The sequence below is a fragment of the Delphinus delphis genome, chromosome 10, assembly GCF_949987515.2.
Source record: "Delphinus delphis chromosome 10, mDelDel1.2, whole genome shotgun sequence".
Taxonomy (NCBI): domain Eukaryota; kingdom Metazoa; phylum Chordata; class Mammalia; order Artiodactyla; family Delphinidae; genus Delphinus; species Delphinus delphis.
Genome location: NC_082692.2, coordinates 39,596,049 through 39,609,492, shown reverse-complemented (window position 1 = coordinate 39,609,492; position 13,444 = coordinate 39,596,049). Strand labels below are relative to the sequence as shown.

Genomic DNA, 13,444 nt, shown 5'->3' with positions numbered 1-13,444 from the left:
CACATCTAATTCTTCCTCAAAGCCTACAAGTAAGAACTATTATTCATATTTTTCAGATGAGTAAACAGAGTCAGAAAGATTAAATAACTTGCACATGCAGCACAGCTAGGAAGCAGCCACGAGATTTGAAACTGGGGATTCTGCCACCTCCAGTGGTTAATGAGTCTCAAAAAAAGAGACACTATGTAAAATGGCTTGCGCCTGGCCTTCTTGCTTTAAGAAACCTATCATTTCTCAGTCATCACTTTCTCAGCAAGCTTTCTGTTTTATTTAAATTTGAACTCCCTTCTTCCATGCTACATTCCCTCCCTCCCCATAGCACTTGGCTCCATCTAACCCACTACATACTGACTTTATTACTGTATTTGTCTTCCCCAACTCGAATGTCAACTCCAAGAAAGCAAGGATTTTTGTCTGTTTTGTTCACTGCTGGCTTCTTAGCATTTATAGCTGTGCCTGGCACATACCAGACGCTCATTAGATAACTGTCGAAAGAAAGGATGAATGACATGCTTCTAGGAGCATCGAAAATCGCGGCCACAAGTGCGTGCATTGAAGCTCGCAGGGACACTTGATACTCCCCCTTCCCACACTCCTCTAGGTGAAGGGAGGAGCAGGACAAGCCCCGCCTCTCGCTCCGCCGACAAAGCCGTACAGCAGGCGCAGCGCAGCTGGCGGATTGGATGACAGGGTGGGGCTTCTGCAGTCGCATTTGACTCATCGCTTCCGTCGCGTCGGCGCTCACTGTGCGCGTCACTTCCGGGCGGCGCGGAACGGAGTTGCCAAAGGCCGGACGAGCGACATGCCTAAGTGAGTGGGGCCCTGAATATGGGGGTGTTCGCGGTCTCGATCACTGATTGTGGCCCTGCGGGGGAGCACAGAGCGGGTTCTGGCTCCACGAGCCTCTGGGGGAGCGAGAGGGTCTGGGGGAGGAAGGGAGACCCGGATTTCTAGATACCTCTTTAGGAGTGTGGAGGTCGACTCTCCGTAAGGCAACCCAAAAGCTTGGCTTGTGTCAGAACGCTCTGTTTGATGTCTTCTCATCATGAATAGGTCTTTTACTTTATTTTATTTTCTATTTTACCTTCAATAAACAGCACCTCGGTGGATGGGCATCTATTAACGGGTTGTCATTTTCTCTTTCTCTACGTTCCTTCTCTTTCCAGGTTTTATTGTGACTACTGCGATACATACCTCACCCATGACTCTGTAAGTAGTGTTTCTTTTCAGCTTCAAAAAACCGTATATGTCTACCATTTGCAACAACATGAATGGACCTAGAGAGTATTATGCTTAGTGAAATAAGTCAGAGAAAAATACTCTGTGTTATCACGTGTATGTGGAATCTAAAAAAATAAAACAAACGAATGTATATAACAAAACAGAAACAGACTCATTGATTTAGAGAACAAACTAGTGGTTACCAGTGAGGAAAGGGAATTGGAGAGGGGCAAAATAGAGGTATGGGATTAAGAGGTATAAACTACTGTGTATAAATAGCTAATTGTACAGCACAGGGGAAATATAGCCATTATTTTGTAACTTTAAACGGAGCATAATCTACAAAAATATTGAATCACTGTCTTTTACACCTGAAACTAATATAATATTTGTAAATCAACTATAATTTAAAAAAAATTGATTGTAGTGATGATTGCCCAACTCTGTGAATATACCGAACACCCATTGAATTGTACACTTAAAATTTGTAAATTGAATTATCTGTGAATTATAGCCCAATAAAGTTATTTTTTTAACAAAAGGAAACCTAAGAAAAGCCTTATATGTAATAAATTAGGCTTTTTATTTTTGGCTGTACCGTGCGGCTTGTGGGATCTCAGTTCAATGACCAGGGGTTGAACCCAGGCCACAGCAGTGAAAGCCCGGAATCCTAACTGCTAGGCCACCAGGGAACTCCCTAAATTAGATTTTTAAAAATTTTGTAATTTGTGCATTTCATCTTGCTAAGGTTTAAGGGCTAATGCTTGGAGAAAATACTTTGGGGTGTTTGTTTTTCCACTCTTCCTGTAACTGTCTTCATAATTCAAAGTTACTAGTCTTCCATCAGTCAGTGTTTTCAGTGGAGACCCGAAATAATAAAGCTTTAGCAAGTTTAAAGATGAAAAAACTTTATATGACAAGTAAAAATTCTAGGAAAACGTTCTGAAGTTCAAATATTTCGTTGTGTCAAGGCTCTTAAATGCTTGACTGATTAAATTGGAAAGAAATGCCTAAATTTTAAACCGAATACTTTGATTAAAAACTGCTTAACAAATAATAGCGACTAAGATTGAATATTTATTGTATGTCAGGCAGCGTTCCAAATGCTTTCCATGTATCATTTTGTTTAATGCTCATGTTAATCCTATGAGGTTGGTGTTATCTCCCATTTTACAAAGGGGGAAACAGGCAGTGTGGATAAATAACTGACTGGATGTTACAAAACCAGTAAGTTGTATAGAGCTGGAAGATGAATCTAGGCAGTCTAACTCCAGAGCTTCTATGCCAGCAGCTCTCAAACTTTTTTTGTTTCATGGTCCCTTTACACTCTTAAAAATTACTGGATTATTCAAAAAGAGAAAAAAAGGTGGGTTATATCCATTAAAATTGGCTGTATTTGAAGTTAAAACTTAAACTTAAAAAATGCTTATTAATTCATTTAAAGGTAATGATAACAGACTTTTTACTTGTAATACAAATAACACTTTAAAAGTGAAAAATAGCTATTTTCCAAAACAAAAAAATTAAGTACGAAGAATGGCATTTTAACATTTTTGGAATCCTGTGTAACATCTGACTTAATGGAAGCTGGCAGATTCTCATCTTCTACTTCAAATCTGTTGCACTATGTTTTGGTTGAAGTATATGATGAATCCATCTTCACATGGATATGGGAGTACTTTAATAGCAGTTTTAGACAATCGTGGATATTCTTTATTACTTTATATTATTGCACGAAAACTCAGCACATGGCTAGTTGCAGTGTGGATTCTGAAACCATGTCATACGCTCTTTTAACATTAAAATTCACTGGTCTGTCTTTCACTTTGAGTGGTGTCTGTGAGCCATACCTTCAGAATTGCAGCTCTCTACTTTGCTGCCTCTGCAGAGACCTGATGAAATTAGAATTCGATTATGATGTCATCTTGAATAGATGCAAGAACCTAGCCAATAATTCCTCTGTTGTCACTTCATTTGGAATTCTTTCTAACACATGGTTAGATGTAGTTCAGCATTAATAGATTTGTGGAACATGTAAGTAGGGTGGTTCCTCTTGAAGAAATAATAGTTCTAAATATTATTATAGATTGTCCTGGAGGAGACTCCTCCAGTAAGTTGGTAGTGGTAGTAGCTTGCCTATAGATCCCCCATCTTTCTGTTTTGTTTTGGTTTTGTGTCCCTAACCCCCTCTCTAGTTCAAACCCCTAGTCATAATTTTTTGAAGTTGTTAGTATGGGCGGCTATGCCTTTCTACCCTTTTCCAGTGCTATATTGTCATATACTCACTCATCTTGGTAATGCTGGAATTCAGAGAATGGAAAAGTCTCTCTTTATAATAAATATCTCTTTATGAGAAATGTCAGGAATCCTTGTAATACTGCTGTTCTAACATGATACCTTGTGAAAATAGGAAGTTTCCATAGTGATTGAAGCAGTACCTGTGGTGGACTTTGAAATGTATAAAACGTTCAGTATGAATGTATAAAACATTCAGTGCTCTAACTTTTGAGGTTTTGCTGGTTCTTAGGCATGATTTTGTTATTAGGCTTAAGGCATCATTGTGGTATTAGTGTAAGCAGTGGTTGGGTGACAGGGAACAGTATTTTGAGATACAGACCATAAAAAAGACAGTTTTGCTCACACGACGTTGGTCGTATATGCTGCTGCTGAAGCAGTCACGTGAAGAGACTTAGGAGGGAGGAAGGCAGCTGTGAGGAGCATCTGAATGAGATCTGGATTCCAGGCCTTAGTTTGCTGCTTACCATCTATGTGTTTTGAGACAAGTCTTTAAGCATAAACAGAAGATAATAACCTTGTGATTTTTTTTCTTTTTAAGTAGGTAAAGGGTTTATTTTCTTATTTTTCTTCTGTGAAAATTCAAATGTCCTGGGGCTTCCCTGGTGGTGCAGTGGTTAAGAATCCACCTACCAATGCAAGGGACACAGGTTCAAGCCCTGGTCCAGCAGATCCCACATGCCGCGGAAGAACTAAACCCGTGCGTCACAACTAGTGAGCCTGTGCTCTAGAGCCCACGAGCCACAACTACTGAACCCATGTGCCTAGAGCCCGTGCTCCACAACAGGAGAAGCCACCGCAATGAGAAGCCCGCACACTGCAACGAAGAGTAGCCCCCGCTCACCGCAACTAGAGAAAGCTGCGCACAGTGACAAAGACCCAATGCAGCCAAAAATAGATAAATAAATTAAAAAAAAATTCAAATGTCCTTCCTGACAATTGAGTTGCATGCAGTGGATGATTTCTTTTTAATTTCTTTTTTTTTTTCCAGTAGAACCAAACATTTTATTTTTAAAAATTTTTTTAACTTTTTTTTTAATTGGGGTATAGTTGTTTTACGATGTTGTGTTAGTTTCTACTGTACAGCGAAGTGAAGTAGAGTGGCTATAGAGCAGGTTCTCATGTTATCTATTTTATACATACTAGTGATTAAAAAAAAATTTATTTATTTGGCTTTGCCGGGTCTTGGTTGTGGCATGTGGGATCTTTAGTTGTGGCATGCAAACTCTTAGTTGCGGCATGTGGGATCTACTTCCCTGACCAGGGATCGAACCCAGGCTGCCTGCATTGGGAGTGTGGAGTCTTAACCACTGGACCACCAGGGAAGTCCCAATAACCTTGTGATTTTTATTTTTTTATTAATTAATTAATTAATTTTATTTTTGGCTGCATTGGGTCTTCGTTGCTGTGTGCAGGCATTTGTTCTCTAGTTGTGGTGAGCAGGGCCTACTCTTTGTTGCAGTGCTCAGGCTTCTTGTTGCGGTGGGTTCTCTTGTTGCGGAGCACGAGCTCTAGGCGCACGGGCTTCAGTAGTTGCAGCTTGCGGGCTCAGTAGTTCTGGCTCGCGGGCTCTAGAACACAGGCTCAGTAGTTGTAACGCACCAGCTTAGTTGCTCTGCGGCATGTGGGATCTTCTGGGCCAGGGATGGAACCCATGTCCCCTGCATTGGCAGGTGGATTTTTAACCACTGCACCACCAGGGAAGTCCAACCTTGTCATTTTTAAAATCAATTGTATTGAATTATAATTTATATTCAATTAAATGCACACATTTTAAGTGTACAGTTTGATGACTTGTCAAATGATTACAACTTCATGTATGCATCAAAATATAGAACATTTCCATCACTCCAGAAAGTTCCTTGTGTTGTTTTGCAATCAGTCCCCTGCACCCCTGGCACTGACTGATCTGGTGTTTATGACTAAAGATCATTATTACTGGTTTTAAACTTCATATGAATGGATCCTTATACACTCTTTGTGTTTCTGATTTCTTTTGCTCAGCACGTTTTTGAGATTTGTCCGTATTGCATGTATCAGTGATTCGTTCTTTCTGATTAGTATTCCACTGTACCATGCACATGTGATTTCTATAGAGATTGAGGCACTCCTTGTAAAGTACATAGCATGGTGTCTGGCATGTAGTAAGAGTTAAATAAATGTTAACTTAAAAAACCAAAAGCTTAAGTGTGTGGAGTTTATCTTATGTCAGTTTTACCTCAATAAAACTGTTAAAGAACAAAAGGATTAGTGGGCTAGAGACAAAGGTTTGTGTGTGATTCACATGGAGTCTGTTTTCTAGACCCATGGTCCTTTAAAAGAATATACTCCCATAAACAGTGTTATTTAAATGTATGTAAGCTATATTATTTTGCTGTAGAATGGCCTAAGAAAGGGCATTATATGATATTGTTTTCTCGATCAGTGGATTGTAAACTTTTTCTTCAGATGCCAGCTTGTAATTATTTTGGGTTTGTGGACCAAACAGTCTTTGTTGCAACTGCTCAACTCTGCTGTTGTAGAGACAAGACATAGACTATACATAAACAAATGAACACCACTGTGTTCCAGTACTTTTTTTCCACAAAATCAGGTGGGTGACCCATGGGCCATAGTTTTCTGACCCCTGGTTTAGATAATAAATACAGTAGGTAAATTACCACAGTACGTTGCTGGATAATGTTTTTAAGTGATGCTTTGGCACCAGCTAAGGCTGCTAGAGGTAGCCAGGCTACCTATTAAAAGGTAAGGCTTTAAAAATTTTCTGGTTTTGGATATTTGTTTCTCTGACTGATACAACCTTTTGTTTTACAGCCATCTGTGAGAAAGACACACTGCAGTGGTAGGAAACACAAAGAGAATGTGAAAGACTACTATCAGAAATGGATGGAAGAGCAGGCTCAGAGCCTGATTGACAAAACAAGTGCGTTTCAGTCTCGTGTTCTGATGTGGTAGAATGGTTCCATTCTTTCTCGTCCCTGTCTCTCTGTTGTTTTTCACAGAAGCAACTCATTCTGAATGATAAATAGGAGCATTCTGATGTGCTGAATCAAAGAAGTGGAAGGTCATTGGTTTCCCAGGGATATAGGAAAACATTAATATTAATTTTTGAGGTTAGAGCAATCAGGTATTGATTAGACTGGGAATTTGGGCAGAGAAGAATGAGTTGCCTAATATTTCACTATTGATGTGGACCAGATTTTGTAGCACATTTATGCAGAACCTCCTTTGTAGTGAGCCATGGTTTTTAGATCTGTTTTCTGGTTGTAATAGGAAAAGGTGGGGGTGAGTTTGTAGCTCTCGTTGAAGAGTTTGAGACACTTTTATTCTTTGTTGTCCTGGCAAAGATAACTGGTCACAAAGGAAGTAACTGATGTGACAGAATAGTTTGGGTATGTTTTGGACCACTGCCATACATGCCATACTCTTTTTGTTTAATTAAGAACATTTTTGTTGTTTAGGATAGTTGGGTCCAAGGCACTGACAGAAAGAGATACTGCATTTTTATGTTAGATCATCCTGGTGTATTTGAAACATGGCCTTTCCTGATCATTCATTGTACCCAGAACTGGCAGGCAAATGTGGGCTTTGATTGTGGTGTGATTTTATTTTTTTTAAAAAAAAGCAAAACTATCATGGAAAATTTTAAGCAAAATAGAAGGAGAACTTTAGAGAGTAAACCTCCCATGGCTGCCACACCCGCATCACTCTGCTGCGGCAGTCTTGTTTCATTTATACTAAAGTTATCAAACTTAGCACTATTTATATTTGGGGCCTGATAATTCTTTGTTGGGGGCTGTCCTGTGCATTGTAGACTGTTCAGCAACCCTGGCCTATACCTGCTAGATGCCAATAGCAATGCCCAGTTGTGACTAAAAATATCATCACACATTGCCCGGTGTTCCCAAGGGGACAGAATTGCCCCTTGTTGAGGCAATCTACTCCCTTTCCCCTCCTGGATTATTAAGGAGCAAATCTCAGACATTGTCTCATTTCATTTGGGAAAAAAATATAATGTAATCATGTTCTCCTCTATTTGTAAAGATGTTGGAAGTTTCTTGCATTAAAGGTTAGCATTATGTTTGTTATTTTTTGTGCTCAGCCGAATAACTTAAGATGAGTAAATGTTTTTGATGGAGGACTTTTAAAGGATAAGAAGCAAACCCTTGGGGGCATACCTCATCATGTTCAGGGTTATGTTGATGTTGAGTCTGCTACTTAGCCGCTCCCTCTTCAGCCTTTACAGGCTGTCCTACACAACGTGTGGGAGGTGACTTTTGATTGGAAAAGGCTTTTGCTGGGGGATGTGATCCCTTAGAGAGCACAGGCTCTGTTTGGAGGAATATGATAGCTGTTCATAAATCTCTACTCTAGGTCATTTTTTGGATCTGGTTCTCATGAATTACCAGTGATCTACTTGAGTAATTTGATCTCCTTTGCACTTGTGGGGTTGGAGTGGAACGAGGGAGTGTCTGGGCTGCAGGCTGCACTGAATTGGGAAGGGCTAACAAATTCAGGAATAGACTTTATGAGTGTGTATTTTAGTATTTATGTATGACTCCTTTCCCAAACCAAATATAAACAATCTTCAATTTCTTTTGTTTTCATTTGTGCCTCATATTGTCTGAAAGAAAAATTAAAAGATAATTTTATTGGACATTTTTCAAGATCATAATCTCCTTCGGAGCAACCTCTTGCTTTGAAATCTTTGTTTCTTTTACATCTCTTACCTCAGTGCATTAATTTCAAAACAGGTAAACCAAAATGGTGTATTGTTTTGATGGAGGAAAGCATATATAGGAAGGATTGAAATTTTACAAAGCCTGGCCTCTGGGCAGTTATCACACATTTTTCAAACAAAACTATGAGCAGCTTGAATTGAGTGTAAAATACATGTACAGATTAAAGATGACTGCTGCTCTTTGGTGAGACATTTATAGGTGGGAGGTTTTCACTCGTAGTTAACTAGTTTCTCATAGTTAATTCATCCATAGGAATGCTGATGAAATAAAAACAGGTTAAAAAACCCAGATCAGTAAACCAATTAATTGCAGTTTTAGCTTGTGAGTACGTAAAGTTGATTTAAAAACTGTGGAGACCATGATGTAGTAATCTTAGATGAATGCTTTTTAGAGTGAAATATGGAACTGTTAAAAATTTAAAAGAAAGTGCTTATTTTAGTAAATAAATGGGTTGCTGAATTCTCATTCACTGTTTGTTGTTTTTTTCCTCACTCTCCAAAGCTGCTGCATTCCAACAAGGAAAGATACCTCCTACTCCATTCTCTGCCCCTCCTCCTGCAGGGGCAATGATTCCACCTCCCCCCAGTCTCCGTAAGTTTATAAAGTTTTTATCTTAAGGGGTGTAACTGGGCAGATTACCCTTGATTTTGTTAGATTATCTCACAGTTGGCTTTCAAATGTTCATTAAATGAATACATAGGCAGTAATAGAAAACAACTTCAGTGGTATAATTTCTGAAATATCTTTAGCGTTACCTTCTGATTACCTTATTATTAGGGTATTATATTTGTGGCATCTCAAATGGGTCTGAGATAGAGTCAATGGAAAGCTCAGAATGTACCTGTGATTAGATGAGCTGATGTATAAAGAGGTATTGCTGCTGAGTTGTTTACTGCTATGAATGCAACACTGGAGGACTGATGTAGCTGATAAACTCCTCAGTCTCTCTCCCAACCTTGTAACTCATCTAAAACCAATATATATACACCTGTGAGAGACAAAAATTGCATAGTTAAAAGAGGAGTGGATCAAAGGACTCTACTCTCTGGGAAGGTTTGTTGTTTCTGCATGACAGACAGGAGGACATTGAGCAACTAGGCCATAAGTTCTTTGGCCCTCCTGGAAGGGTTCAGATTAAAATTGAACTCAGAGACCTAAACTCAGTCCTGTAAATTATCATGGATATAAACACAGAGAAGTAGGCTGTTTATAATAGTTGCACACTAATGCAGGTAGACCACTAGTGACCCACCAAACCCTCCTTGGAATCCTGCCATCCTGGGACCTGATCAGGATCACAGGCTTGCTCTCCTACTCTATCCTGACTGGCTGGCACTCAACTCCATTATTTTTAATGGTAGAATAGTCAGTGGTATGAATGTACATAATCAGTCTCACCATTTGCTTATTGTTGGACATCTGAGTTGTTCCAGATTGTTATTGTTCAGGAATATCTGTGCGGAAACATTTTCGTATTCCCAAAGACTCTCTTAAACATAGTTTTGATTGGGAAAAAAAAAGAAAGATTTGAAATTAGGTACTTGTGGCTTAAGTTCATCAGGGGGATAATACCCTTCTTTTAAAAATTTAAACTGTTGGAATCTTTTTAACCTGGGAAACTTTTTTTTTTTTTTTTTTTTGCTGTACGCGGGCCTCTCACTGTTGTGGCCTCTCCTGTTGCGGAGCACAGGCTCTGGACGCACAGGCTCAGCGGCCGTGGCTCACGGGCCCAGCCACTCTGCGGCATGTGGGATCTTCCCGGTCCGGGGCATGAACCCGTGTCCCCTGCATCGGCAGGCGGACTCTCAACCACTGTGCCACCAGGGAAGCCCTGAGAAACTTATCTTTATTTTACACTTCTGTCTAGGCAGGCTTGTTCTTGTTTTTTAGTCATAATGTAACTAAAGTTTTGTAGCCCGCTGATTTTTGTGAATCTGCTGTTATAAAAGAAACCATAAGAAGTTACAGAACTATTTGGGCCAGAATTTGGGCCAGATCATGAGGCCCTATTTCACTGAGAAGAGAAAATGTTAATATACAGGCATATCTCAGCCTCAGGTCCCATTCTTTATTTCAGCGGGTCCTCCTCGCCCTGGGATGATGCCAGCACCCCACATGGGGGGCCCTCCTATGATGCCAATGATGGGCCCTCCTCCTCCTGGGATGATGCCAGTGGGACCTGGTAAGTTTGAATCTCTTTCCTTCTTGGATGCTCCATTGTGTTTTAGCTTTCCATTTAAATAGAATTCTTAATTAGCTGTCTAAATGTATTGCAACAAATTACATTTGGTGAATCTATAATGATAAAAAGAAATACTTGGTTTATCAGTGTAATTGGATGGTATCCAAAGACCTTGTGCAACTGAAAGCAGGATAAGACTGCCTCTTTTTTCCTTCTCCTCTGTCCCTCCTGTTTCCTCACCCCCTCCTGACTTTTGGCCATTTATAATGCGGAGAATGGTAGATATGTATTTGTGCTGCTGCTTTTCTTGGTTTTGATTTGGAGCAGAGCTACCGCCTATTGCTGATTTAATCTTGCAGGTTAACTAGGTTAATTAGTATTTATGAAAAAGGCCTTAGGCCTGGTAGTTAGTCTTTTATTCAGGAAGGGGGAAAAACTTATGCCTCAAACATTTTATTTTAACATAAACATAAATGTACATTAATTTGCAGAGTTTTCTGATACATGGTCAGGGCCTTTGCTTTGAGAATGAGTCTACTGACTGGAACACCATATATTTCTTGCATAAACCAAAAAGCCATACTCATAATGCGTCCTTTACCAACTTCAGTTTCATTTTCTTTGAAGTGGTTAGAGACCTTGTGAGGCAATTTAGTTTCTATTTTTTATGATCGTTTCGCTTACCAAATTTGTGAGTACTTTTGGGGGATGATTTGCCTGAGACTTTCTTATTATCAGCTTAGTTTTCATAGAAATCGTTCTTTTTCTACATTCTTATTTCATCAGTTTGCAGAATAATTAAATTATGTAATTAGAGTAAATACAACTGACATAAGAAGCCTACAACTCAACTGGTAAGACAAGGTGCAAAGGCATTAGAGTAGCTTCCTGGCCAGAAACATTCAGTATGCTTGCTGTGGGTATCATTTAGGGGTGGGAGAGTTTAGATAAAGAGAATTCCTGCTTTACTGGCTTGTGAATCCAAAACACAATCTAAGTGATTCAGATGTCTTTTGCATTCTTAAATTGGGATCACAGATTCACATCCCTAGAGGGGTTAGGGATGTGAATCGGGGGGAATGCTTGTCACATGCAAAGAAGCCTTCTAGAACTCAGGGTCAACCTATGGTTGACATTTGAGAATACAGGCTTAGTGTTGCCAATTTGCCCGAGTATTTTGTTGTTATTGTTGTTGTAGTTTTTAGCCAGGATAAAATAATAAAATTATGGGATTTGCATTAAAGTAACTGAGTAGCTGGGGGGTGGGCAAGGATAAGAATGTGTGAGGATAAGATAAAACAAGGTTGCCCTCGGGTGGATAATTGTTTAAGCTGGTTGATGGGTACATGGATGTTCATTATATTCTTTTTTCCTATGCTTGTGTATGTTTGAACATTTCCACATTAAAAAGATGAAAAAAGAAGTCTAGAATTACTTATTAGTGACAAGACATATTAAGTGCCAATGTTGACAACTAATTAAGATTTAAGGCATTATGGAGACCAAAGAAAAAGTTTTCAGGGGAGTCATTTTCAGTCTTTGGTCTAGATCAGTTTCTTCTAAGAAATGCTGAATACAGGTTATGTTATGGAGGGATTTTTTAATAAGATATTTAGAAGTTTTAGTATTTTCTGTTTCTGTTGAAATTCAATTCTGTACCTGTTGGATTTTGTGTTTTTGCATACCCTTGTGTTTTACTTTTTGTGATAAGGCTATATTCAACTTTAAATATAGTTGTGTTTTACTTTTTGTGATAAGGCTATATTCAACTTTAAATATAGTTTTCTTTTGAAGCATTTATTGCAAGCCTTTAATCAAAATGATTTAGTTGAAAATAAATAATTAGGTAAAATTTGATATTTAAAAAGAAGATATGTAACATGAAAATTATAAGGCGTAGTAATACAATTAATACCATGAACCCACCACCCAGCTGAGGAAGTAGAACATTACCACTCCCGTGAAGCTGCCTGTATTCCTCCCCAACCCTCACCTGTCTGCTTGCCCTCCCTTCCCTGACTCATTTATTTGGCTGGTGTATTGATGGGACACTTAAAAAAAACTCATTAATAGTTTCTGAAATGTATTAGAAAAATCAAATTTGTGTGTGTGTGCTAATTGTTATAAATCACATTATTGCCTATTATTTTTCTTGACTTGAGCTAAGTATGGTTACTAACAGGTTCTCAGCATGGGCCTCCTGCTCACCTTTCCTACAACTCCGAACAAACGCTTAGTGGTAAGATTGTCCTCCGTGCCTGTGTACATTCATGAAATAGCTCCTGGTTATATGGTGGATAGAACTGATTAAAAGAGCTGACTAACATGTGACTTAGTTGTGAATTTCCCTGAGTGAGAAAAAAGGTCAATTTAGGGAACTAGTCCCTGGTGATTTCTGGAAAGCAGTCTATTAATAGTTTCCCCCTTAGTATCATTAGATCATGATTCCCATATGGTTCTTGTGTTGACCTTTTTGTTTTTTGTTTGAGAATGTCTAAGTAATTTACAGATGTGATGAATTTGTTGCATTTCTTCTGTCAAGTATGTCTTTTTTCCAGCATTTTGCAGGGGGGGCTACTTTTTTGTCTTTAATTGAAGTCCCATCAAGCTCTCCTAAGTAGTATTTTTGACTGTCTTTTTTCCTTTTCTTTGTTTTACCTGCAGCTCCTGGAATGAGGCCACCTATGGGAGGCCACATGCCAATGATGCCTGGGCCCCCAATGATGAGACCTCCTGCCCGTCCCATGATGGTGCCCACCCGGCCAGGAATGACTCGACCAGACAGATAAGGAGATTGGGGAACCTCTTTATATCAGTTTTATATTACTTCACCAGGAGATCATGGTGCTGTGACTCGGGATGTTTTCTAACAGGATGACAAGGAAGACTTGCTCCCCCTTCCTATCAAAGAGTAGTTTTGGAGGGGAGTGGTGGGACAGAAAAAGCAATTTTCATTTGTATTGTGAAATGTGAAAATAAAATTGTCAATTCTTTTAGTTAAAAA

At 39.1% G+C, this 13,444-nt stretch overlaps 1 protein-coding gene across 1 annotated transcript; it reads left to right on the top strand.

Moving 5' to 3' along the window:
* The first annotated feature begins 742 nt into the window (after positions 1 to 742).
* Positions 743 to 13,444, top strand: SNRPC (small nuclear ribonucleoprotein polypeptide C). Its single transcript, XM_060021982.1, has 6 exons — positions 743 to 810; positions 1,167 to 1,209; positions 6,331 to 6,439; positions 8,760 to 8,849; positions 10,336 to 10,440; positions 13,105 to 13,444. Exons 1-6 carry the CDS (start codon positions 803 to 805, stop codon positions 13,227 to 13,229), a joined length of 480 nt encoding a protein of 159 aa, XP_059877965.1. The 5' UTR covers positions 743 to 802; the 3' UTR covers positions 13,230 to 13,444.

What these genes read in the sequence shown, in the direction of transcription:
- SNRPC (XM_060021982.1), top strand. An exon ending in CATACCTCACCCATGACTCT is followed by an intron (nt 1,210 to 6,330) that starts GTAAGTAGTGTT and finishes TTTGTTTTACAG; the next exon opens with CCATCTGTGAGAAAGACACA. An exon ending in TCCACCTCCCCCCAGTCTCC is followed by an intron (nt 8,850 to 10,335) that starts GTAAGTTTATAA and finishes TCTTTATTTCAG; the next exon opens with CGGGTCCTCCTCGCCCTGGG.